At 51.5% G+C, this 27,374-nt stretch overlaps 1 protein-coding gene across 1 annotated transcript; it reads right to left on the reverse strand.

Annotated features, from left to right (window-relative positions):
* Window positions 1-4,008: 4,008 nt before the first annotated feature.
* dchs1b (dachsous cadherin-related 1b) lies at window positions 4,009-27,230 on the reverse strand. The gene is made up of 29 exons (XM_049742665.2): window positions 26,933-27,230; window positions 24,226-25,057; window positions 23,956-24,153; window positions 23,104-23,877; window positions 16,010-16,198; window positions 15,370-15,601; window positions 15,067-15,303; window positions 13,963-15,003; window positions 13,708-13,895; window positions 13,549-13,645; window positions 13,309-13,466; window positions 12,161-12,589; window positions 11,803-12,098; window positions 11,613-11,728; window positions 11,100-11,339; window positions 10,909-11,034; window positions 10,622-10,831; window positions 10,173-10,429; window positions 9,884-10,090; window positions 9,389-9,785; window positions 9,206-9,319; window positions 8,932-9,143; window positions 8,721-8,872; window positions 8,521-8,651; window positions 8,159-8,445; window positions 7,896-8,037; window positions 7,656-7,827; window positions 7,163-7,572; window positions 4,009-7,097 (listed from the first exon to the last, which is right to left on the reverse strand). Exons 2-29 carry the CDS (start codon window positions 25,042-25,044, stop codon window positions 5,056-5,058), a joined length of 9,873 nt encoding a protein of 3,290 aa, XP_049598622.1. The 5' UTR covers window positions 25,045-25,057; window positions 26,933-27,230; the 3' UTR covers window positions 4,009-5,055.
* Window positions 27,231-27,374: the final 144 nt, after the last annotated feature.

Consider the following 27,374-nt stretch of genomic DNA (forward strand, 5'->3'; position numbering starts at 1 on the left):
TAATGCAGCGTTTCAGTTTTAAACAAAGGTTACGGTTTTCATCTTTTGACTTTTTACCCCTCCCCATAACTATTTTTTTTCCTTGAGTGGCTTTAATGGCTTTTTGTGGTGTCGTTTGGATCCCTAAAAGGACATTTGACCCGCATTAGTGTTAATCAGCCGCGGTGGGATGGTCTCGTCGAGTCCGACGTCCTCGTCGTCGATCATCCATCGCGGCCGGCTCCTTTGTTTTGCTCTTTGGAATGTCAAGAAAGTTCTCCGGGCCTCCTGGGATTTCAGCTGCTGAAATCAACACGGAAGAAGATGGATGCCAGTCCTCCTTTGAAGCCGCCAGCACCCCTGAAAAACAAAAAAGTTACATTTAAGACCTCCGGAAAGAAAAAAAAAAGAAACATTTAATCCCATCGCCCCAGAAAGAAAAACAAAAAAATTCTCCAGTGCTTGCTTTGGCCCTTTGACAGCTTGGGTTGGTTTTAAACAATGCTAACAGCCAGCATGCTAACACGTGCGCCTTCACAATGCTAACATCTCCGACACGCGCGAGCTTTCCGCAAGGCCCAAACCTTGACTCGTTTGCTAACAGCATAGCAGAAGGAGCCAATGAAATGAAGTTAACGCTGAAAACGACTTACATTTATACTCTGCCGCCTTTCGAGACGGCGACGAGTCGCCTCGCCGCATCTTTCGTCACGTCGTTTTGGCTAATCCGCCTTCCAGGCGCCCAAAGCCGCAAGAACAACAAACTCGGCGCGCGACGATCCAGTCGAGTATTTTGCAGCTGCGGATGAGAAACACGATACTTCCCTCTGGGGCTGAGCGGACGGGAGTGGAGCGAATATTAAATTCTCGCCGCTTAAGTGGTCGGTAACGCAACTCCGAACGGACGGCGATGTCGTTCGCTAGCGTGCCGACAATTATATCCGACAGGCGACATATTAACTTACTAGGTCACGACCTGACTGCACAAAAAAAAAGATAAATGAGCAGCTGCTGGTTTGATTTAGCTACATTAGCATAACAATTTGATCTGCTAAAACAACCATAAACATCGATGACGCTAATGTTGCTTTGTGACTCGCAAGATGGCTAACGAAGCTACAATTGTTCTTTTGCCGGGTTTGGATGCGACCCAAGGAACATTCTGCGGTTGGGCGCATGACAGTTCCAAAAAAATATCCGAATGTCTTACAACCAAAATCCTAAACAGCAAACACCAGCCGCTAGAACATAACCCAAACCCCCGAAACCTAATCCCGACCTCTAACCCTGAGCCAAACCAGAAGCGTTCCACCAATTCTGAAGCTGATCAGTTTTGGTGCCACCTGTCCTGGCAGGTTGCAGCAGGTCAAAACAACACGTCAAAGACTTCAAGTCGAAACTACTCCAGATGGAAGAACCATCTGTTTTCATTTAAGACGCTGGAGTCCGAAACCAAATAAAGAGCCCTCCCTTAACCGTTTTATTGTCTCTTTCTTCATCTCCATCCTTCTTGGCTCTTTTAGTCGCATCGCCACACTAGCGGCGCTCGGGTTCTTTTTATAGTTTACCCAAATGTGGGTCGGCTGCATTCTCTCCCCCTTGCAGGCTCTCTTCTGGCTCATAAAGCTGTCCTGCGCTACGAGTCATGAAAATGATGCTACTGATGACCCGTTTCCACTAAGAAGGCCTCGAAAGTTCAGCTCAAAGTGGTTTGGATGATTTTAAGAACCAAGCCCCGCCCCTTCACGTCAACCATTTCCAATCGCACCAAATAAAACCTCAACTCCCATAAAAGTTTACGTTCCTTTGTTTGGGATTATCAAGAACTGGATCAAGTGTGAAACCTGCCAAATAATGATGCCAAAACAACCTTGGCTGACATTTTGATTTGATTTTGTCTGACTCTGAAACGTTCTTGGGTAAACCCAGGCCGGTTTTGTTAAGGATGTCACCGGCCGCTTGATATATGCCGTTTGACGATTAGCGTTGGGTTCTGCGGTGAAGGCGACAACGATCAAAGTCGTCTCTACGTCCTCGCGGTTGAGCGATTCCGCGACCGCGGGCCCCGACACCGCACGGAAACCGGGCTTCCATGAAACGCTCAGACCCTGGAGTCCGCCCAAGAGCTCCACGCGTCAGCGCGTCTGCCGAAGGGAATTGCATCCATCTGGTAATGTTGCTCCCACCTCTCCCCGGTCAAGGTCGGAGCTAAAAAGTCACTTTTTATGTCCGCTTGCCTGAGATATGATACGTTTTGGGAGTTAGCCAAATAATTAGCCACCTCTCTGTTTAGCTTACGGCAACCAGGCAACAATACGGCATAGACTAAGTCACCTGAAAAGATTGGACACTTGAAAATACTCACTAAACTGAAGCAAAATGGCTAATGCTAGCTAATGAACAAAAGCAGCTAGCTAGCTAGGCTCACAAGAGAGGCCAAGTGTGTTGGCGCAGCGTCTAGTGAGGTCGCGTGACCCCCCACGGGACCTTCACTCGTCACTCCAAGGCCATGAATAAGACATGAGGTGCCAAGGTGACATTTCTTTCTGCTGCGCTAGTTTTGAGCTCATCCTGGTGGTGAACTTCCTCTGGTGTCGCTAAGCTAGCTCATTGGACAGTTTCTTGAGGGACGAGGATATGGCAAGAAATTGAAGATATGAAGAAGATATGAAGGTAGTCTTGGGTCATATTTTATGTGCATGGAAAATGGGGATTAGAAGAAAGACTGAGAGATTTAAAAGAAACCAAAATGGTTTTATAATGCCAGATGGGTGATGTGGAAAAGTGCTGACTTGGTAAATGACAAGAAAAAGGTTGCAGTGGAACGTTCAGTTTTTTTTCCACGCGACAAACCTCACACACTTTGTTGAACGGCGATGGGGGGGGGGGTGGGGGGGGGTAATATTTATCGCACGCTCTTAAACGAAAACAGAACGGTTTAAGACTTGGAGGTCCTCGTGGCGAGCGATTGGTTTGGCAACACGAGAGCAAATTTTCACAGCGGCGTGTCAAGGACAAGCAAGCTTCGCTCTATTTCAGTTTCGGGATGGCACGCAGACATTTTTGTTGCCACAAAAGAACAAACAAAAACATCACCATTTTTTTTTTTTAGTCGCCATGGCAACAGTTGCCAACTCCAGCGGTGGGAAGGAAGCTCCAAAAAAAAAGGCCGAAAGAGCAAAAACATTCATCCTCTTAAGTTGTCAGCTACTTTTCTCTCTTTTTTTTTTTTCCTTTTTTGAACGTCGGCAAGCATTTTTTAAACGCTTGGTCACACGCAGTAAATCAGCTTTCAACCAGCTGATCCGCTCAAGTGGTAAAGTAAAGGAAAGTTCACCGAACGGACTTCGGGTCAACTTTACACAACCGGGTAGGCCGGTCACAAAAAGTATCAAAAGGTTCCACCGCCCGGAAGTTTCCGCCGTCGGCACGCTTACGGCGAGTCCTGGCGTTGTTCTCGTCCACTTGTTTTGAAGTGATTGTAATTTCGATGTCAGACGAGAACAAAGTTTCAGTGTTGCCTTAACGGAATACTTGGGCCGTGATCCAAGTCGTAAAAGACTCGGACTCCTGCACATTCTCCACGTTCAAGCTGACACAAGAAACCGGCTAATAAATTTCCATGTCGGGAGCGAGAGCAATGCATTCTGTACGTCAGCCAGTAAATCATGTTTGTGGAAAATAAAATATCAGAGGCAAGGGAAACTCATTAGTCGGCAAATTTGCCTTTGCGAGGTTAATAATGTTGACTTTTGATTGACAGGAACATTTTTTTTTCCCCCCGTAGGAAATAATGAAGGTGGAAATAATGTGTTCCTGGCTTAAATGGCGCCTCGCATAAAACACATTTTGCAAACCATGACATCATATTTGCAAATGGACATTTGGGGACAAGAGTTGCTGGCGCCAAATTACTACATTTGGATTCTTTTGTCTGAGCTTGGCATGAGCGTAACTGCAAATACAAAAAAAAATCCTGAAAATTCTCCTGTAAATAAATAAATAATAAATAAATTGCAGACAGGAGGGGACATCTCCCACAAAGGATTTTAATAAAAAAAATGTCCATTTAATATTAAAGGTAAGTGGTGGTCCAGACCCCCTGCACCCCCTTAAGGCTGTGAAAATGTTTTCTTCTCGTCTCCACTGTCCTTCTATGAGCTCATCTGAAACGTCCCCGCCCCTAAAATTGACAAAATCCTGGACTTAAGGTCATCGTCATTCCCAGAACATGCCATCACTGTTTTTCAACTCTTCAAAGACGAGAATGAGCAGACTCCGGTTTGTGTCAGTATGCGTTCCCCCGGGGGGACCAGTGGGGGAATTTATTTGCTTGCTTTATTTGCTTTTAAAAAACGAGCACAGTACCATTGAGCTCTTTGTTTTTGGAGGCTTGAGAAACTGCATGAGGGTGATATGGAAATTATTTGGAAATACTGTTCAGGACTTTGCGTGCATGTTGTAATCCTTTCCACCTAATTGGCCTTTGCCCCAAAGCCGCGTTGGGCCAAGTGCGGTAAAGTTTGCATATTTGCCTTTGTGCATCATCAACAATGCAGGAAGCGCTCGTAAAGACACAGAGGTGATTCTGCTCCTACTGTTTCGATCCGCAATTTGAGCCCAGAAAATTAAGAACAATGTAGAAAATAAATAATCCACACTCGAGGCGCTACCCGGCTAACAATCACACAATCCTGAATCCTAATATACATATACGCAAATACACAATCTCGTGTCAATATTTGATGTGGGAAAAAAAAAATGTCGGTTTCGCACTGGCACATGGAAACAATCCGTTGGCGTCCATTTTGTTTCACTTTTAACACTGAAATGCAAAAAGGCGTAAACATGGCGCTCTCTGGCCAGCCAGCGAGGGAACAACGCTGTGAGGACAATAAATTAGGATGATTAAAAAAGTGCATACCTAGATTCAATCATACTAACTCCGATGGCATTTATGGGTACAAAGTGATCGGAAAGACACGGAAGGGCCCCCTGGAGCCAAAAAGTCTGAGAACCCCTATAAACGCCAGTCCATGGAACGCGCAAAAAGGTTCTAGAAATAGTCCGTGGCCCTCATATTCTCATCTCATGATCAGGACTCCGCTCCAGCGAAGGCTCCCGGGTGCTGATCATGGACGCCGAGGGTCCCTGGTTGACGCCGAAAGGGGAGACGGCGGGAGAGCGTGCCGCCAACGGGGAAAGCGACGGGGAAAAGCTGGGCGACATGGCGGCCGAGGAAATGGAACCCTCGTGGCTGATGGGGGACCGGCGTAGGGATACTAAGTGGGGGAACGTCCGTCCCATCGCAGGCACTTTGGGCGGCACCGACATGGCCCCCGGGTGGGCGACCGAGGTAATGAGCGGCGGCGGGTCGATTCGGGCTTTGGAATCCATTTTGGGCTTGGGTTGGAAGGGCTGGCGCGCATTGGGGTTCTGTTGGGCCGTCTCATCTTTCAGTCTTGCGATTTCTGTGAAGACGTTGGCCAGTGGCTGGAACTGAGGGCACCAGTTGAGTAGGTAGTCCCAGTTGTAGCTCCCGCGGAGCTCCTCGTCGCTGGCCACTATAGCTGTGAGAGAACCATCCACAGATGGTTTACCATCCTCGGGGAAGGCGTACTCCTTCGGGAGGGTAATATTTAGACCCCGGCCGACTCCCAGGTAGCCGCCTCCCTCGTCCCGATAGACCGGGAGCTGCCCAGAGAGCAAAGTTCCACTAAGACCCCCACCCATTTTTTTGCCTTTGAACCAAGTGCTCCCTTCCAAAGCCGCAGGCTCGCAGGAGACATCCGAGAGCTGGTCGGCGTCCTGCTGAATCCCAGAGTCTGGTCCCCTGGCGGAGATGTGTTCCTGCATGGAGGAGCTGATGGAGGCCACGCGAGGGTACTCGTTTATCATCCGAATTTCATCATCCTCTGCCGCCTCGGCGGATCCTCTCCCACTGGAGTGCGACGGATCGAGGGACCCTCCTCTTGTATATGAACCCCCGCCGCCACTCCCCTGCTCTCCGACATAGCCCGGCAAGGCCTGGTGGAAGATCATCTCCCCTCCTTGTCCCGAGCTGCAGTTTTTCAGAGCGGTTTCTGAGGCTTGGTTTCTGTCGGTGGCATTCTGGGCTTTCTTCCTCCTGCGTGACTTGACCAGGAACACCACAGTCGCCATGACCACAAGAAGAACGATCACGCCGAGTGACACGGCGATGATGATGATCAGCAAGACGTTAACGTCAGGGGCCAGGCCGAAGCCCGTGTTGGTGACGTCGATGGAGACGTGCGCCGTGGAGTGGCGAGATTCAGCCAGAGGACTGTGAGCTCTCACGTCCAGAGTCATCAGCCGGGTTTCTCTTTTGGCTCGACCCGATCCACCGTTGCTCCTGCGACCGCTCCCCGAGCTGTCCAACTTGAGGACAATCACACCAGTGGTTTTGTTGATTTCAAAGAACGGAGAGCTCGTCGGGAAGGAGTAGAGGACGATCCCATCGACGCCTCCATCCTCATCACTGGCCTGGACTTGACCTATGCTCTGACCTTTCCGGCCATCCTCTGGGACCTCAAAGGAGAAATGGGAGGATGTGAAAATGGGATCGTATTCATCCTCGCCTGTGACAAACACCTGCACCGTCACGGTGGCGGAGTGGTTTCCTGCATCAACTGCCAGTGCGACAAAGTTGAATGAATTGATCTTCTCAAAGTCAAAGGGATTCCTGCTCCTGATCGCTCCAGTGGTGGAATCCACGGAAAAGTCCTTTCCTGCTGGCGAGCGCTCGAGCATGAAGTAGCTCAACTGGCCAAAGACTCCCGTGTCATGGTCGATAGCATGGAGAACCGTCACGGCCGAATTTGCCGGTTGGTTCTCTCTGATGCTTGCCGTCAGGACTTCCACCGGGAAGAACGGATGATTGTCGTTCACGTCTTTGACTTCCACAAACACGGGAACCAGAGCCAAATGTCCTTGACCGTCCGAGGCTTGGATGATGACGGTGTGAGTGGACCTCTGCTCGCGATCCAAAGCCTGCTGAAGCCGCAGAGCTCCGGTCCACTGGTCCACGGCGAAAAGGTTGACCTCGTCCCCGGAGCTGATGGCATACCGGACCTCCGCATTGGGCGCCGAGTCTGGATCTGGGGAAGAAAGGTTCTCAATTAACAGAGACCGGTATGACCCGACCAGGACGAGATTTAGGTACCTGTCGCGGTCAGTCGGATGATTTCTGTACCAGCGACGGCCCCTTCGCTCAATGCCACCACGTATTCTGCCCTGCTGAAAATCGGCGGATTGTCGTTGACGTCGCCGACGGTGATCACGGCGGCAACGCTGGAGCTCCTCTGGGGCACGCCACGGTCTGACACCACCACGGTGAGATTGTACAGCGGTTTGGTTTCAAAATCCAGACCCTCGGCCAAGAGCAGCGAGCCAACAGTTTGGAAGCCGCGGCCCTCAAGGAATCGAACACTGCTCTCCATATGGAAGGCGTAGCCCTCATTGCCGCTAGCGATAGCAAAGTCTAAGCCGCAGTTTTCCCGGGAGAGGTCACTGTCGGAGACCTCGAATGTCAAGACTGTAACCCCAGGGATGGTGTCCTCTGAAACTGTCGCTCTGGAAATGAAAATAAAGAACATTACGGCATTGTCTTCCTGGCATTGTCTTCCTGGTATTGTCTTCCTTCAACCCAAACCGACCTGTACTCTGATTGGTGGAAGACGGGGGCATTGTCGTTGACGTCAGCAATTTGAACCTGGATGGTGGCGAGGGCGGAATGCGGGGGGGAGCCCCCGTCGCGAGCTTCAATGACCACATTGACGGAAGGACGTTCAGGGTCAAACTCTGCTCGTTGGCTGATGAACAACGTTCCTGGAATGGGTCAGAGAGGCAAAGAGTGAGAGGTTCTGACTTTCCAACAGGACTTAGTGCTTGTCTACCGTTGTTGGGATCAATGGAGAAGCCCTCTTGAGTGGACGACATGACACTGTAGGTGATCCTTCCGTTCTCTCCGGAGTCCCTGTCGGTTGCCGTTACCGTGACGACCGCACTGCCAGCTGCCGTGTGCTCGGGTAGGGTCACCTGTCGTATCAGGAACGAAAGGCGTCTTGACTCCTGAGTGCTTCGACTTTTTAAGGGTTACACTACGAACCATCGCTAATGCATTTTGTATTAGTCCCAATGACCGATGGGATCATCCTACCTGATAGAGGTCCTGGGTGAAGGCCGGTACGTTGTCGTTGACGTCCTGGACCAGGATAGTGATGTTGGCCTCCGTGTGGTGCTGGCTGTCGGTGGCTCTGACGGTCACTGTGTACCACGTCTTCTCCTCAAAGTCCAGTGGGGCGGTGAGCCAAACACCTCCAGTGTAGCGGTGAATCCCGAACTTCCCAATGGCGCTTGGGTCCATGTGCAACGAGTAGGCCAGAGCGGGACCAGAGTCTACGTCGTTGGCCGTCACCAGGGTGATCTCGGTACCTAGTAATGTGTCTGACGGACGCAAGGACCATGTCAGTCGCGTTCAGCCTCGCAAGGTATACATAATCGAGTAGTATCGTTAAGTACTCTCTGAGATGCGGATTTCTTGTGGTAAGGGTATCGTGGGACTGTTGTCATTCCGGTCCACGATGATCACGGTCAGAGTCGCTGAACCCGCCAGTCTTGGACTTCCTCTATCGGTTGCAGTTATCACCAGCCTGGATCAAGACGTTAGATATAAAATACTGGAGTCTTTCGATAGCATCCTCGTAGCTTTGTAGCCTTACTTGGTCTGGGTAAAGATCTCACGGTCCATGATCGCCGTGGTGGTGACACTCCCCGTCATCGGATCAATCTTGAACAATCCGCTCATGCCTGATGACTGAATGGAGTAGGTCACCTGACCGTTCTGGCCTTGGTCCGTGTCCTCGGCCACGACCTGGGCGAGTGTAAAAACTGTTAAAAAATCCAACGGCAAGTCGCCGAATCGCTCGGTACCTGTATGATTGGCGTTTCGTATCCCCGAGCCTCCCTTATGTAAGCGACGTAGTTCTGCAGCTGGAAGCGAGGCAGGTTGTCGTTGACGTCCTGAAGCAGCAAGTTGATGCCGATGAAAGAGGTGGAGGACACGGTCTCGGCCTTCACCACCAGACGCAGCCTGGGCGTGTCCTCAAAGTCCAAACCCTTGGAGCTTTGCACCCAGATTTCCCCTGGTGAAGACACGGGTGAATGACCAGCTCTTTGGACATTTCCTTCCATCACTTGTGTTCACCTGTGGCCGAGTTGATCCTGAAGGCCTGCTGTCTGTTCCCACTGAAGATGCTGTAGCCGATGCCATTGCGATTTCCATCCGGATACTGGGCCTGAGCCTGCACCACGGCTGTACCTAATTTACAGGAGCAGAGGACGGACATCAAATTCTGATTCTCAAACTTCCCTTTGCAATATGCCGAACCTTGAGCCGCATTCTCCTGTATGCTGACATCTCTAGCGTTCCTGGAGAAGCGAATGCCACTGTACTCCACCTCCTTCACGTAGATCACCACCACGCCCTGCGCAGACTGAGCCGGGGTGCCCTGGTCCATGGCCTCCACGATGAGAGTCCTCTGGGCCTGGGAGAGACTCTCCAGAGGCTCTGTGGCCTGGATTTCCCCGGTCAGAGAATTGATGCTGAAGCCCTTCACGGGAGTGGCGAAGCGATAAAACACCGAGCCGTTGGCCCCGAAGTCCTTGTCCTCGGCTTTCATGGTAGCCAGAACCCGCTGGGACCTCCTGCTTGACACCTCCACCACCAGCGGGTCCTGGATGAAGATGGGGGTGTTGTCGTTGACGTCCGTGATGGTGATGGTCACCTGGAAGCCGAGGTTAAGAAAGAAGAAGGGACTTTTCATTAGCTTATATGCAAAGATTTCTTTAAGTATGGTCGGACCGAGTGTTTAACTTTGCTTACCTGAGCAGAGGAGTTCCGAGGCGACGCCGGGGAAAGGTCGGTGGCAAACACCCGGAAGCTGTACGACGCTCGCTTTTCGCGGTCCAGCGGGGCCGCCGTGGTGATGCGACCCGTGCGCTCGTCCACGGTGAAGGCACCGTGAGCCTCGTGGCTCAAGAAGTACAGAACTTTCCCGTTCACGTCATCGTCCACATCCGTCGCCGTCACCTGGAAACGCATCGTAATAGGTAAAACAACATTTACTTCAAATAAGGCACAACGAGGACGAAGGACGAGAAAGTAAGTCTACCGCCAGGACTTGCGATCCCTCGGCGGCGTCTTCCGAAACATCAGTAGTGTAGGTGCTCCTGCCAAAAACCGGGCTGTTGTCGTTGACGTCCAGGACTCGGACCTCCACCGTGACGGCGGTGGTGAGAGGCGGGGCACCTCGGTCCGTGGCCGTCACCTCCAGGGTGTACTCGGCCTTCGTCTCCCTGTCCAGGCCCCGCCGAGTGGACAGGGCTCCCGTGCTGGCATGGAGGTGGAAGTCCCCATCTGGGTCTCCAGCTGGAGCAAAAATGAGAAAAGATTTCAGAGAGGCCAAGTGCTATTTTTAAAGTCAGACATCAAGAGCCAGACTGGTGTCAGACCCGTAGATTTATATGCAGACGTCGCCCGGCCAAAAACAAAGAAGCAAGGGAGTCGTTCCAGCACACTAATGAAATATTTGGCAAGGAGGACTGACAGAACCGCTCTCACCAGTAATCCTGTACTCCAGCTCCCCGCTTGCACCCGAGTCCGGGTCGCTGGCCCTGAGGATGCACAGCTCCACGGGGTCTTGGTTCTCGGGCACTTCCAGGCCATACCACGGCCGAGCGAAGACCGGAGCGTTGTCGTTGACGTCTTCAACCTCCACACGCACGGTGGCTTTGGCAAAGTTGGGGGGCATCCCACCGTCCCGGGCGTATACTGGACAGAAAGACGGACTTTGCTGTTGGATGGATGGACTACAAAAATGGCCGTCGCTGTCAAGTCAGGTTGAGTACCAGTGAGGATGTAGTGATCCCGAAACTCCTTGTCCAGCTCGGCAGTGGTGGTGATGACACCAGTGGACGGGTTGATGACAAAACCTTCCTCCGTTACGCCCCCGAACGTCACGTGCCCATTGGACCCTGCGTGTAAACACACGGCGATGAAAAATCTTGCAAACTAACTTTGTCGTCATCGAGAGTCCAACCTTGATCTCTGTCGGTGGCCACCACCGTCAGCACCGTCGTGCCGGGCCCTTGGTTTTCCAGAACCCGGGCCTCAAACTCAGTCTTTTGGAAAAGAGGAGCCTCGTCGTTGACGTCCATCACTTGTACGCAGAGATTCTGGGTGGAGGAGAGCGAAGGCGTCCCGCCGTCCTCCGCCATCACCGTCAGATTGAAGACTTCCTGCTCCTCTCGGTCCAGCGCCTTCAAGATGGACAGCGAGCCTGCCAGGACATTGGTGCATTCAATTTCAGTTGTGCATGGTGACCTTTGCCACGTATAACCGGCGTCCATTTTTTTTTTTACTGTACTTGCTTCTCGACTGTTAAAGATGAATACCGTCTGAGAAAACAAACCGCAAGCTAAAACAATTTGCACCCAGAAGAATTTCACACCATCTGGAAGTTCCATCAAGTTACGACCTGACCTCAACTTGGTGAAACATTATTCCTCGAAAAACGATCGTGTGCACGAGTTCATAAGGGTGGTCTACTTACCGGTGTTAGGGTTCAGACCGAAGTGACCGGCACCGTTTCCCGTCAGGATTCTGTACGACACTCGACCGTTCTCCCCTTCATCCGCATCCCGAGCCATCACGTACAAAATCACAAAGCTGCCCGAGAATCAAGAGAAAAAAGAAGTTCAAGCGCTTTTTCAAGACGAGACGCCGGCTGGAAGCTAACTGACCCGACGGGTTGATCCTCCATCACGCTGACGGCGGCGGGCGAGCTGAAGATGGGAGTGTTGTCGTTTTGGTCGATGATAAACACCTGCGCCGTGACTGAAGCCCAGCGCCTCTGCGCGAGGTCCACCGCTTGGTCGGTAGCCCGGACTACCAGGTGAAGAGACGGCGTGGTCTCGCGGTCCAGGGTCTCCCCGAGGGTGAGCACGCCGCTGACGGCGTCCAGTTTCAGCAGGTTGGCCTCGTCCGGCCAGCGCTGCTCGATGGAGTAACGCAACTCGCTGTTGGGACTGCTGCCGTCCTGTGTGCGCGAAGACCAGTTATGCTATGCTAACTGCTATGCTAAAAGAAGTGTTTTGCTACCTGGTCCACAGCCTGGAAGGTGTATATGGAGGCTCCCGGCTGGAGGTTCTCGGGTAAGACGACCGTTACGGGATCCTCTGCGAAACGCGGCGAATGGTCGTTGCTGTCTTGCACCCGGATGCTCAGTTTCACCAAATGGCTGCTGGGAAAAGCCCGGGAGAAGTCGGACACCTCCACGTGGAGCATGTACTCAGAAGCCTTCTCATAGTCCAGCTCCTGCACCAGGTACACGTCGCCCTTTAAGCGGTCCACCATGAAGGTCCCGTCCCGGTCCGTCCCGTCCACAACCAGGTGGGTGACCTGGCCATCCGGGATGGCATCAGGCGGGTGCACGGAGCCCACCACTGAGCCCGGGGGAGCTCCTTCTACCACGTTCAGCGTCATGGACAGCACGTTTGGCATCGGGGATGACTTGGCGGAGCTCAAAACCTGCAAATCAGAGGCCAGGTTAGACCTGTCTGTTCCAATCACTCGATTTGATTTGACGATGAAGGTTAAGAGTCTGCGTCTGCTCCATTACTGAAGGTCTCGGGGGATTGTGAAGGCCATGCAGCTAGAAAAAGTCAAGCCAGAACCTCAGCGGGAGCAACCTTGAGAAAAAATGGCTTTCTTCTCTAATCAAGAACATGACCAGATGTCACACGCAATTCCTTTGTTGATAATATTACTGCAAGTAAGAAAAAATGCTCAAGATGGTGATTGTCGTGAAGATCTCACCTGTTGTGTATTTATTTTTATTTTTTGGCACCTTTATCTTGCTGCGAAGCAACGCAGCCGGCCCCGGTCACATATGGAAACGTTTGATTCCAAGGTGACCCTCCCTCTAATCTCAAAAACGAAACCCAGGTCGGCCGCCCCCTCCTCAGATTAGCAACCATTTCCGTTCTGAACTCACTCAAAGATTATCGCCTTCGTTAAAGATATCAGTGCTAATCTGCGGGGATCGACCCGAGTTCACGAAGTCAGCCCGGATGAGCTCCAAGTTCTGATGACTCCGCTAACCTTTAGTGCAGGAAGCACTCAAACAGATTGCCGGGAAACTTTTGTTTACGTAGGGCTCGTATTCACCCCGACTTTCCTCTCGCAATCTTTTCGACAGAGGAAACGTCTATAAAAAGACTGCGGATTTGCCGGCGATGCGTGATTACTTGAATCCGCAGCTGGCAGGCGGAGCTGAGGCTCGGCGTTCCGTGGTCAGCGGCGGTCACGGTCAGGACGTACTCGGCACGTTCCGCCCACCTCAGCGGGGCGGCGGTTCGGAGCTCCCCCGTAACGGCGTTCAGGGAGAAGCGCTCCACTCTGGAGCCTTTGGAGGAAATCATAGCAAGCGGGTCAGATGGTTTTGAAGTGGTCTGAGATCTCCGTGTCGGCTGGAAAGTAAAGCTTGCCTTCTAAAGAATAATAGATGGTGCTGTTTTCGCCCTCGTCCGGGTCTTTGGCGGACACGGTGCCCAAGATGGTGCCAGAAGGAAGCCCCTCGTTCACCTAGAAGGAAGAAACGTTAGCCAGCCGTTCTTTGTGTTGTATTGCTTCCAACATCTCCGAACCTGAAAGAGGAGCTCTCTGTCCGGCCGGGCGTGGGTGAAGCTCGGAGCGTGGTCGTTTTCGTCCAGCACGCTGACGTGCGCCGTGCCGGTGGCTGTGCGGGGAGGCGTCCCGCCGTCCTGCACGACTACCGTCAGCTGGAAGCTTGACTGCCGCTCCCGATCCAGGGCTTGGCGAGTGCTAATTTCTCCTGGAAGGGAAGGAACAGGTCAAAGATGAAGAGATGAGGAACCACAACGGAAAAGAAAATCGCTCACCTGTCTGCGAGTTGATCTGAAAGTGTTTGTCGGCGTGCAGAAGCCTGTAGGTAAGGCGGGCGTTCGGTCCGGTATCTCGGTCCGTGGCGGACACCCTACCGAAGCCCGTTCCCGCCAGGAGGTTCTCCCGTACAGCCAGGAACACTCTGTCCTGGCTGAGTTTGGGCGAGTTGTCATTTTCATCCGTCACGGTCACCCTGACGGCAGCGCTTCCCGTTCTCCCCGTCCCGCCCTGGCTTGAGGTCCCCTCCACAGTCAGCAGGTACATGTCCTTGACTTCACGGTCCAGAGAGCTTCTCACAAACAGCCAACCGCTATCGGGCACGATGCCGAAGCCGGCCGCGTCGCCGTCTGGCCGAAGGCGGTAGGAAATGTCGGCGGACGGCGAGGCGCTTCCACCATTGCCGGACGCCTCTCTGTTGAGAGCTCGAACCTGGAGGAAGCGTGTGTTGAGAGGCGTGTTCTCTCGAAGTTCCACGCGGTAGGTCAACGTGTCAAATTGGGGTCCCTGCGCATCCTGCGCCTGGATGTGAACCACCAGGGTGAAGGTGGAGCTCAGCTGAGGTGCCCCGCCATCTTTGGCCACCACCTGAAGGTCGTAGCGAGGGATGCTCTCATAGGAGAGTCCCCCGATCAGACGCACCTCCCCGCTGCCTCTGTCCACGCCGAAAGTCCTCTGTCCGCTGCTACCCGCCACCAAGTCGAAACTTAGCTGACCGTTCTGACCTGAGTCTTTGTCCGAGGCCTGAACGCGGTAGATGATGGTCCCGATCTTGGTGACCTCAGGCAGGAGGAGTGACTCCGATGAGGAAGGCATGAAGGTGGGTGCGTTGTCATTCACGTCCGAGACGGATATGCGGACCCGACTGGCACCGAAAGCGGGAGGGGAGCCGAAGCGCGCCTGGATCTCCAGGTCCAGCCTTGGGCAGCTTTCGTGGTCTAAGGGGAGGGCGGTGCGGATGGTTCCGGTCGCGGCGTCCACGGTGAAGTAACCATCAGGATCTCCAGAGGAGATGGAGTATGAGATGTCTTTGGCAAGGACTGAAGACACAAGGGGTGACGGTGAGAAAAAGCCCATTTGTGGTGGAGCTGCCGATTCCTGACCTGTTTTGGCGGTGGCGCGGACCACTCCCACCGAGGTGCCCCGGAGAACGTCCTCGGACACGGTGAAGAAGTACTGCGGCTGCTCGAAGACGGGCGACGACACGGCGCCTCCCACCACGCTCACGTTCACTCTGGCGTCTACCGAAGCGGTCAGTCCGCCGCCATCTTGGGCCGATATTACCATGGAGATGACCGAGTTGGCTTTGCCGTGGAGCGACCGCGAAAGGGAGATTACACCTAAAGCGGGGCAGATCATTACGGTGTGGCTTTGGGCAGTCGAAATGAATTTCAGCGAAACCGCACCTGTGTCTTTGTTGAGGGTGAAGAAGGCAGAAGCTCCCCCGGGCGCCACCTTGTAGGTCACCCGGCCATTCTCGCCGGCATCCGGGTCGTGGGCCGTGACCTTGACCACAGAAGTCCCGGGGGCACTGTGCGAACTCAGGCTGACGGAGTACACGAGCGGGTAGAAAGCGGGCCTGTTGTCGTTGACGTCGGCCACCGACACCCTGACGCTGACCGCCGCGCTCAGTCCGCCCTTGAAAGGGAAGACCACAACAAGTCAGAACCTCCTTTTATACTTTGATACCAGCAATAAAGTTAGAAGACTTCGGCTTGGTTCACGCACACTTCTTCCCAAATCCGACTTATCGTGCACTTTTTTTAAGACCAACGTTTTCTTATCTGGGGGATTTGCTCCGAGCCGGGGGGAACAAATCCCGAAAAGGCTCGGCTGCATAGTTGAGACGGATCAGCCGCCAATGACTTATCTTTGATCCCCGCTTGTATTTAAGAACGAGCGGAATCTCGAAATGACACTCAACTAAATCCTTAACATTTAGCTGCTGTTCAACCCGCCTGGACTTGCCAAGATGGCCGCAATATGGACTAAAAAATACCAACGGTCCAAAAAAGAAAATGGGGAAAACAACGGTTTGCTTCTCACCCCGTCTGTTGCCGTGACGACCAGCTCATAGGCGTCAGGCCCCTCGTCACGGTCCACCGCCGTCGTGGTGCAAAGTCGCCCGCTCTCCTCGTCGATGGTGAAGTGAGCGGACGCCGTGCCGCCCGAACCCAAGGCCAGCGCGTAGGACACCGCCCCGAAGGAACCGCGGTCGCCATCCGTGGCGGACACCTAACGGGAAACAAAATTATTGACTTTATCGAGGCTAACTCCATTTGTCCAAATATGGCGACCTGGTCCTGACAATCCGGCGGGTCTTTACGGCCGCGCGCTAACATTCAGACAACTTTATTGTTGGAAAAGGGAAAAAAAACAAAATCAGTATGGAGCGTGCCGACAAAACATCTGCGTGCCACGTGAAGGCGCTAACATAAATTTAGCCGACATGCTCTGGGCTTAACCTTTTAAGTAAGTCGAGATTTATTTGCGTGCCTCGTTTTTACGTTCCCCAAACGCTGGGTGCAATAAATACAAGATGAGAACAACAACAGGTGGAATGCGAATGAGAATAATAAAAACAGTAGCGCCAATTGTCATGAGACTAAATTACGCTTTGTGGATTCTCACAAGTTTTTTTTTTCTATTTCCTAAATTGGTGATTATCATGCAAAAATAATTAAGACAATTGATTAATTTTGTAGATTATTTGGGTTTTGTTTCTATTGCGTAACGTTATATAGGACACTGAATACATGCAGACTTTTTTTTTTTTTTTTTTGGAGTTGTGGTGTTCATTCCTGTCAGGCAAGATGGCTGAGAAGGTTCTAAAAAGACAGACACCTGGACTAGTGAGGATTGATTGCAAAAACATTGCTGTGCTGTTTTTACAGCTCCCCTCGACTCAACACATTCCTCACATCAACATTCTTCTCCCTCCCAATCAATTTGTTCCTCCGGCACTGACGAGTTAGGCACAATTAAGATCTACGGTGCGAGGCGGTGCGAGGGAGGGGGTTTGATTTTGGCGAAGAGACAAAAGGCAGGGCTGATGATAACACGAGACCTTGGAAGTCAACTGCCCCCCCCTCGCCCCCTCCTTTTTGTTTTTCCTGCTGACCATCTCCTTTCAGCACCCCATTACAGCCGCCGCTTTCATGTGGCGTTCACAGCTGGAAATTATTATAGGAATTTCAAGAGGGATGAACCGGGGGATGGAAAGAGATTTACTTCTATATTTGGAAAGGGGATAAAAAAAAAAAAAAAAAAACAGCCTGCTGTGTAATTAATGAAGAAAATGAGGGGGGGGAAAAGTAGACCAACAGCGAGGAAAAACATTCAGGAAATTAAATTCCATTGTAAAATTTGTAAGATTTTACTGTCCTGAAAAAATGCCCGATATTTCAAAATGAAAGAAAAATCATTGTCGCTGCTACTTAGTACGACTTTTCAGACGATGAGCTCACTTTTCAGAATCGAAACATTTTCGAATTGAAAATATAGCTCAGCCATCCCGCTAAGACGTAGGCTACTTTTTGTCCTTGGCTTGAATGCTTTTTTGTTTTGTGACCAAATATGGTTACCCAGTAAAAACCTCAAACTAGGAGGAGAACGTTCCAAGACAACATCAACGAAACATTTAAAATTATCTCAAACTAGTCGCTCACATGCTAATATATGTCGGCTAATTCGCTCCTCGGTCCAAACAAAAGAGCTCAAGTGTATTGTGCGGTTAGCGGTGGAGTCGGCTAACTGGATTACACGGCGCCCCTTTAACCTCGCGACTGACCCGGGCCTGAACCTCCCGGCCGCATGTCAAACGCAGGTCATCGGAGAAGCGGCCGTTTGTCGCACGCTAGTTAGCCAAAAAAAGAAAATGGAAGGAAAATTGAATGAGGGGCCGGCTGGATGAATTATCTGGTCTGTGTGAGGCTTTGGAGAAACGACCCAATTAAGTGTAGCGATTAGCCTCATGCTAATCCGGAACATTAGCGCACGCCTGCTCCAATGTAGCCATTGTTAGCTAATATGACGTGCCTGTTATTAGTGATCAGATGTCCCAGAGTCAAAATGTTTTGACTGGAAGATTACAGAGTCACTGACATTGAATTCGTCCACTTTGTGGTCAAAGTTCGAATGCGGTAGACGCTAACATTTGGACTGAAACGCTGTCGCGAAGCACGCTGATGTAAGACATGAGCCACGGCGACCGCTTTTCATCCGTGTTTTTGTTCGCGGTCGCTTGTTCTCGGAGGGCAAAGTATATGTTTTTGTTTCCTTCCCTTTTACCGAAGAAAAATGTAAACGTGAAGCCACAAGAGCTAAACGCGAGCCAGCTACTTTGATGTTGAGCAAACTGCAGTCAGAAAAGGTCTTCAAATGTCCAAAATAAAACACGATTTGGGGCAGATTTTCTTTTTAAAACTCTGCTAAGGTCTTGTAAGAATAAAAAAAGCCTTCCTGGCTTGTATTAGCGTCATTAGCACGCTAACGCCAACCCGATGGTAAAATCTGTCACTTGGTTGGAGCATTTCCTTGCAAGGGTCAAAATATTAAGAACAGAATAATAATGATAAAAGTAATGTTAGAATAATCCTTTCTGTTTGAGTCTTGGACCTCCCGACAATAACACGAGGTAATTCCGAGCCAAGGTTTCGTGACGGCGGCCTGGCGCTCCAACACACCAGGGAATAAAAATCCTGCGGCATTCCAAGCCAGTGGAGGAAAAGAAAAAAACCAGATTGCGTGTACAGTCTACCGCTTCCTGGCAATGTTTTGATTGGATAAGACACCACGATGCCAAAAATGAATATACACCCGCCATCCAAAATGGAAGACATGATAATGAATCCTTTTCCACAATTTTGTTTTCAAACTTAACTCGTCCACACCATTCCTCTTTGATAGCTAATCCCCAAAGCGCTTCGTTAGCATTCCTGTTAGCGGTTAGCGAGGTTAAGATCTCATCTCACACATGTTGATCTTTTTCTGGCACCAGACGGATTTTAAATGAACGGTTATAAATATTGCACATCAGCTGTCCGTGAGTGGAGGAGGAGCGAGAAGTCTTCTGACGGACGGCAGCGGCTTATCGTGCCGTAGAATCCGCGGCGGTGATGTCATCGCTTATTGTACTCCTTCGTCTGGGCCCGTGACCCCGTTTTCTATCGCTTCCCGATCGCATTCAAATAAACAAAAGACACAAACGCTTCCATAAAAAAAAAAAAAAAGTTACATTGTTCATTGACAAATGATCCGTTTGGCTTATTTACGGAGCGCGAGGTCGGCCATTTTGCTTTGAAGCGGTTTCCAGAAAGTGTAAGGACGAAAAACCATCCAGGCTCAGACTGGACTCGGGGGGGGATTAAAGGGTCACGGGGGGTTCCGAACCGACCACCGACATTGTTCGGCGGGACGTGATGAAGTCACATGATGAAGGGGGGGGTCAGGAGGTCACCCCAAAGCTGCCTGGGAGTCGCACAGAAAATTAAGAGCTTGATCAAAGCTGCCTTAGGGTGAAGATTATGCCATGGTAAAAGTATTTCAAAGATTGCGCAGGTCCTAAAGAGGCTCGCTCGGATCTTTTTTTTTGTGTGCGTGTGAGAATGCAAAGGCGGCAGCAGCGGTTTGGACAGGTCGCCGTAAACGTGTCAAGCGCAGGGCTCCCTGAAGGCCTCGTGAAAATGCGCCCGCCCTCCCGCCCGCCCGCCGCGCACCCACAATGGCCGCCTTGTTCCGCTCAACTTTTCGGGTATTCCCCCTTTGAACCCGCGATTTCTAATTCGACATGTGCATTTCCTTCCTTGGCTTATTTTAGGTTCTTCAATCCCGCCCAACGACACGCGGGTCCGTTTTCTTGGCCTGTTTCCGCCTCATTTCTCGGGTCCCATTTTGGTTTTGAGGGGTGGGGAATATTTTGAGAATGTGCTTCCTCCACTGTTCCTTCAAAAACACCAAAGATTTTAAATTTACTTTGTGTCCCGCCACAAGCTAACTTTTGTTGCTGCGTCAGAAAACGCTGACAAAGTGCAGAAGACGAGTTGACCTAAGGTCAAAAAATTTCAAAGGAAGTTTCGCGACTTTAAATATCGCTTGAGCATTGTGAGAATTCTATTGAAATGAAAAACTGCTCGTTCTGCTCTTTCATTTTTTCATATTTGACGTGGAAGGTGAGAATTTTCCCAGGCCTAGCAAGCTGCACTCCATCCTTGAGTGTTGGCGTGACTTCCGGGACATTGTGCCGTCAGACGGGAAGCGGGAAGCCGTCAGCCTCGCCGCTATTGTCAAGACGGAGCCAGCGGACGTTCTGCCGGAGACGATACGCGGCGGCGGGAAGTGGACGTCTGAGCCCCCAATCGCGGCGGAAGCTTCAAACAAACAGTTTGCGGACAGATAAAGAAGCTGCTAGCGTTAGCGCTTAGCCACGGTTTTCCGCAAAAGCACGCCATTTAGCACCTCGCAATAATTTCAGACTCCAACTTTGCTCTCATGGCCCAACAATACCACCCAACATACGGATTGCGCAGTGTTGCCGCGTGAAAGCGAGGTGGCAATTTTGCAGGCCACCCGTGTGAAATCACACCATAGCGTGCAACCTGTCGCAGCAGGCGGACCATTTGTGTGCCTTCGCTCCTCCTTCCTAATAAAGCAGCGAATGAGTCAGAGTCCAGGCGAGTCCGGGGAGCGACTCAAGCAAAGGCCGACCACGCCAGATGGAGATTTTCTCCGTCACGCCATTTAGATCGGCGCCGATTATTCACCGCTGCCCGCTTCCTGTTGCGGCCGCCAACAGTAACGCACCGTGTGTTTAATACGTCGTATTTAATGGTTGGTTTCATTTCAAGTTGCCACGGAGACCGAGCGTGCGGCCGTGGCACAGTCACCGAGCGGACGGATGAAAGCAAAAAAAAAAATAAATAAATGCAGACTCTGAAATGTAAGTGAAAAAACAGAAAGTCAGGAGGGAAAATATGTCACAGTCCTACAGATGCTACATTTGGACACGGTGACTTTTTTATCCCCAGAGGTTGCAAAACTACTCACACCCTGCCCTCGATTCTTTGAGACTAACCTTTCGAGCAGAATATTGTGTCACCGCACAAAATTAGCAACCAAAAGAAGGTTAACTATGAGCGATGCTAACGCTGCCAAATGAAAATGCTAACTTTACAAAAGCTAACAACTGTAAATCACAATTAAATGAGGGGAAAAAAAAACATGCATGGGGAATAAAAACAAAATAATAATAATACATGCAATAATTCCCAATAGTAATAATAATAGGGAATGCCAAGAGACTAACAAAAAAATGCTAGCTTAACAAATACTAACAGCAAATTACAATTAAATGAGGGGGGGGGAATATATTGCTTTCTTAGTCATGTTTCTCTGCAATTGTTAAAAAGTGACGCAGAGTAGAAAGTACACATATCCATTTTACACACACACACACACACACACACACACACACACCCCAGTGATTGTTAGCAGATGATGTGGGGGAGGGTGGATGCTCGCTCGCCCATTCATCCACGTTTTTACGCTCCGACAGACAAAAGATTGCACCGACTTTTACCTCATTGTGTGTGCGTGTGGGGGAGACATTTTTTCCAAAGATGTTTAAGTGGGGCTGGAAAGGGACTCGTGCCTAACACACGGCACTCCCCCCCTCCCTCCCCCCGTTTCAGTTTTTGAAAAGCAGCTGTCGTGTGTGTGCGTGCCGAATTCAATCCGTATTTAATTGGATCGTTTAGGAAACAAAAGGCTCGAGCCACTGCTGTCACGTAGGCCGCGTTTAACGCTAACATTAAATTTATTTGTCGTCTAGAATATACATCTCGTAAAAAATGAAAACAACGAGATGAATTTGTGAGCACATTTAAAAAAAAAGTCCAACTCAGTCAAGTGGTTGACAATATGGCCTGCAAACTCACGGACCGACGTTCGATTACTCTCGTCCAAAATACTCCCACAGTCCCCACGCGACACTAATGGTGACCTCATTTCAAATTATTCAAAGAAAAAAAAATGCAATAATGCTGTCCATCATGTCTTATCATAAAATACACACTGGGTCGAAACCCCCCCATCGCTCCCTTTTTCCTCTCCCTGTAGTCCTTAGAGACCGGTTGCCATGGTTACGGCTGAAGGATGACTCCGACCTATTGAAAGATGGCGCACCCCGACCCTTACATGCAAACACACACACACACGTGACATCATTGCAGACGTCCTTCACGTGAGAGGTGACAAATGTTGGAGCCCCCCCTCACACACACACACATGTGGGAGTAGAAGGTAGTGATGAAGTAGCCCCTCCCGTCCTCCTTCGCCCCTCTTTCCTCACCCATCACCGCATCGCCATGGCAACCGTCATCCCTTTGCGTTCCATTCACCGATACGTCTCTAGCGGGAATGGGGATTAAGAAAATTCCCGTGTGTGTGCATGCTAATTCATGAGACGCCATCAATAATTCATTTTTTTTTCTTGGATAACAATCTCAAACCATTAAACAGACACCGAGAAAATAAAGATGTAATATTTCAATTTGAAGAAAAAGTCAGACTCTCCCGAGATAATTGCGATTGTCGAGCGCATTTCGCTTGGTGGCTTTCAAAACGGGATCCCAAATCTCTCGCAGCTGCCAAGCGCGCCTACACATGACACGCGCGCGTCGACTTTTGTGAGTTTTCCGAAGACGGCGCCGAGCCCGTCCCGCCCCCGGCGGCCGGACGAGCAACAGCTGCACTTGAAATCATCAGCCGGACGCCAGATTGCATTTCACTCTCAAGAACCTATTAGCATATTAGCATTAGCCTCCCTTAGACTTTGATTTTTGATTCCTTGTGATGTGGCGAGTCGGATGTGGCCCTGACGCTACGGGCGGAAGACGCTCGACTCTACGATTTTATTGCGGCAACAAAAAGCTTCTAAGTTGCTCTTTCGTTCTCACGACCTCTACCTTCTCAGGATGTCGGATGCTTGCACGCAAATATCAGCACACACGTTGCTGGGAAACATTTGGGAAGCCAAAAGGTGGGGGGGACGGGTTCAATGACTGACTAGTCAGGAAAAAAACAGTTCTATGCAAACAGGAGCAAGAGAAACCAGCAGCATTAGCAAGAAGGTCTTACTATACCTGGAGGAAGCAGGTCCCGGGCGGGGCGTTCTCCTCAAGGGTGGCGTTGTAGAAGCTCTTGGAGAAGACGGGGGCGTTGTCGTTGTCGTCCTGCAGCACCATGTCCACCCGAGCCGTGGAGGACAGCGGCGGCCGCCCGCCGTCCGTCGCCACCACCGTCACGCTTGGCGACGGCTCCGACTCGAAATCCAGAACGGCGGCCGTGGTGATGATCCCCGTCACCGCGTCCACCGAGAACCAGTCCGAGCGAGAGTTCTTGCCCTTCAGGAGACTGTAGCGGATTTCTCCGTTGGGACCCTGGTCCTTGTCCCGGGCGGTGACTTGAAGGACAAAAGATCCTGGGTAGACGGCCTCGGGGATGGTCTGTCTGTAGGTCCGCTGGTCGAACAAAGGCGGATTGTCGTTGACGTCCGTCACCCGGATGGTGAACGACGACTCGGCCCGCAGCGGGGGCGTGCCCGAATCGGTGGCCATCACCCGGAGGTCGTAGGAGTCGCGCTCCTCTCGGTCCAGAACCTGGTCCACGTAGATCAGGTAGATGATACTGTCCTTGGTGGTGAGAGCAAACTTTCCATCGCCGCCCTCCAACGACACGTTGACGTTGGCGTACTCGCCGTAGTCCGGGTCGGTGACGGAGATGCGGGCCACGTACTGGCCCGGCTGGGCGCCCTCTGAGATCTTGGGCGAGCCGTCCTCGCTCAGGAAAATGATGGTCATGGTGGGCTGGTTGTCGTTGTAGTCGCGAACGTGAATGGTCACAAAAGCGTTGGTCACCTGGGGAAGGAAAAGAAACATTTATCGGACTTTGGCATCAGTCAGCCGGTCTGTCCACTGTTTGTCCGTCTGTCCTACCTCTGGGTGGCTGGCGTTGTCCCTGGCCTGGACCACCAGCTCGTGGACTCTCTTAAGCTCATAGTCCAGTGGTCTATTGAGCGTGATGACTCCGGACTTGAGGTCGATGACAAAGTAGCGCTCGGGATCACTTTGTCGCCGGTTGATCTCGTAGAGGACCAAGCCGTTGTCCCCCTCGTCCTGATCTGCAGCAAAGACCTGCAACAAAATATATTACCTGACCCTCACGTGTCTGGATGGAGACGCATTTTCAGACAGAAGTTGACCGACCTGCAGGATGCTGCTTCCTTGTGGGAGACTCTCGGAAATGATGGCGTGGTATCGGCTCTGGTTGAAGACCGGCGCGTGGTCGTTGACGTCCGTCACAGCCACCTCCAGAGTCATGGAGCCCGCCCTCCTGGGTGAGCCCCCGTCAAAGGCCTCGAGGACCAGGGTGTAAGTGGAGCGCTTCTCCCGGTCCAGGGGTCCGTTGATGACCAGGTCGAGATACAACGCCTTGTTGGCTGCCCGCTTGGACTCCAAACGGAACACCTGACCAACGTTCCCCTCCCGAATGGAGTAACCCTGCGTAGTGAACTGGTCCTTGTCGGCATCACTGGCCGGATCCAGGGAAAACCGGGTCCCCGTGGCCGTGTGCTCGGGGATCTTGAGGTGAGCTTTGCTTTTGGGAAACACGGGCGCGTGGTCGTTGATGTCATTGACGGTGATGGCCACCTCCACCGTGACGCCCGTCATGGTGACGGCAATGAAGCTGTAGTGGTCTCTCTGCTCGCGGTCCAGGCGGCGCGCCGTGGTGATGATCCCGGTGGTCTCGTCGATGATCAGGTCGCTGTCCACGCCCGACCTTTCGTGGTCCGAGATGAAGTAGAGGCTGGTCGACTCGCCCGGCGGCAACCCGGCGCTGATGTCCCCGACGACGGTGCCCGCCGGTTGCTCCTCGTCCAGTTGGAGCTCCAGCGCCCCCGAGACGGCGGCGGGGGACCGGAGCAAGACGAGAATGACGGCGAAGACGACAGGCGGTCGCCAAAGAAGAGAGCGGAAAGACGAGCCACCGGGCCGTCGTCGCGACCCTTTGCTTCTCAGAGACATGGCTCAGCTACACCTGGTCACCAAGACAAAGCAGATGTTTCAAGAACCTGATTTTGGGGTATTGGATCGGAATATTTATGGAGTGATCAAAGCAGGATGGCGGAGCTCAAACAGGGCTGCAACAAAAATGCATGACCCAACTTTGGTGTTATTTGCAGAATCATCAAAAGTTTTCTTGTCTTAGTTTCCTTGGCAACCGTATAAACAGAAAAAAAAGAATATCCATTAAGAAGACAAGACCTTTTCTCCTTGAGATATATTGCTAGAAAATAGAAAGTGTGATTTACTAGGCAGACTTCCCTCTGACCGCAAACTCATGCGCTCGTTTTAGCAGCCCCCCAAGGAGGCTCCATTAATAATCCGGCGATGGCTCCCTCGGGGACACGCGCAGCCGCCCCTCCGTCACGCCGGCTGACCTCTGCATCTGGAAGCCGCCGACACGGCCGAGCTTCTGGCTTTGACGAGCGTGGCGGTAAAAGTATCGGTGAACGGTGTCGGCGGCCTTCGTGAGTACTCGATAGGTTGGAATGAGTCTGGTACCTGGCATTTGTGCTCGCCTGTCCCGATCCGGCGTCCGTCCACTTAAAAAATGGACACATGCCTGCTCGGTTTTGCGCTGGCGAGTGCAAGTCGAGCCTTCATGAAAAACCCATGAGGAGACATTCGATCCGAGTCCAGTCGTCGCCTTGCTAGGGGCAGCGCTCCAAGTGTTCAGTTTGAACCATTTGGAGAAAGTCATTTATTTCCAAACAGTATGTGTGTCTCAAATTGTTTCTCTCTTTTCTTTCCAATTTGTCTCGTGAATAGACTTATGTCTGCTTTTCTCCAGCTGGCTTGACAAAGGCCGATCGGACGGCCACCGTGGCGACCAGCGGCAGCTGCCATGGCAACGGCGCATCCCCCGAGGAGCGACGCTAATGAAACGGGGAATTCTCATCGATCGACCGGGAGGAAGGACGACCATCCTCAACGGCGCACGCCGCCAATACTAAACCGACTCACATCTGCACTATTGTTTTTGTGTGCACACACACACACACACACACACACGTGTGCACAAACAGGCCCCGTGTTGACTTTAGCCGATAAGCTCCAGACCAACACTCCAGGCCCGTGTCCTCTGTCTTTTAGGACATTCTTAAATACCGTTAATTATGCCCAAGAGCACATTGTGCTGTAGGTGGCGCTGCACAAATCAATTTGAGTGACAGGCCAGCTTCAACCAGGCCGACTAAACAAACGAGGTTGCTGCAGTAGGGCGAGAATCTCACGCCCTGATCATTTTCTTCAGATACTTTTGTCCAGTATGTTCTTTAGTTGTCCTACTACTTTTCACCCAATCTTCATGTCATATTGTTTTTCACTTCCTGTTCCAAAACTTTTGTCCATATCCGTTTTTCACTTGCTAACACATTTTTTTCCCTGTCCCTGTCCCAATACTTTTGTTCATTATGTCCATAAACTTCTCCACTTCCTGCAGGTGTCTCAATACTTTTGTCCTTCGATTTATCTGAAGACTTTTTCCCAGACTGCTGTCCTAATACTTTTGTCCGTCTGTTCCATCTGCTTCATATTCTACGTTCGTCCTCTGGTTATGCTTGGCCCCATTTTTGGATTCTCCTCTTCTTCACGTACTGGAAGATTAAATATGTATTCACCACCAATTAATGGATCTCACGCGGAAGTATTGATTTATCGGATTGGCAAACGGACCGTTTTTTGGTCCTGCGTAAAAGCCAAGGGCACCCAAACGGAACCTTTTATTGATGCCACCCCCCCCCAGAAAAAAAAAATCACGACAGCATGCTGCACACCGGCACATGGAAGATGTGCATTGTGCAAAACGAGTGCGTGTATTGTATGCGCGTGCGTGTGCTCTCAGACTTACATTCATTGGAAGGACATGCACGCGCGCGCGCCTCTGGCTGGTGTCCCCGATGTAAAGCTGATTGCGATGCAGAAAAAGGAACGCATTCACACGAGAGGGGAAGAAAATAGGGCAATTCCATAAGAGTTCTTCCGTCCTTCTTTCTTGCTTGCGCGCGCACGTCCGAGTCAGGTGAGAGCGCGCACGTCGCCAATCCTCCGGGGGTTTGTTTTGCTTTTGTTTGAAATCCGTGCTGCACGAGCATCCACACTGGAGCCGAGTGAGCTTCGCCGACCGGCTGACTGCTGGAGCCCACTCCCACCACCACTCCTTCTTCTCCTCCTCCAGCAGCAGAACCACGCCCTCCTCCCCCTCCCTCCCCACTTTTAGGGGGGATGCGGTTGTAGAGGAAAAGAAAGAAGGGAACGGAGGGACTTTGGCTCCCAACTCTGGAACGTGCAAG

This window comes from Syngnathus scovelli, chromosome 15 (genome assembly GCF_024217435.2).
Source record: "Syngnathus scovelli strain Florida chromosome 15, RoL_Ssco_1.2, whole genome shotgun sequence".
In the NCBI taxonomy this organism is placed as follows: domain Eukaryota; kingdom Metazoa; phylum Chordata; class Actinopteri; order Syngnathiformes; family Syngnathidae; genus Syngnathus; species Syngnathus scovelli.

Excerpts from the sequence above, each read along its gene's own strand:
- dchs1b (XM_049742665.2), bottom strand. The coding sequence starts at position 25,044 with ATGTCTCTGAGAAGCAAAGGGTCGCGACGACGGCCCGGTGGCTCGTCT. Across the intron at positions 12,590-13,308 it reads CCTGCCAGCTGCGGATTCAA|GTTTTGAGCTCCGCCAAGTC; the intron begins GTAATCACGCAT and ends TCTGATTTGCAG. Across the intron at positions 8,652-8,720 it reads GAGATCTTTACCCAGACCAA|GCTGGTGATAACTGCAACCG; the intron begins GTAAGGCTACAA and ends GTCTTGATCCAG.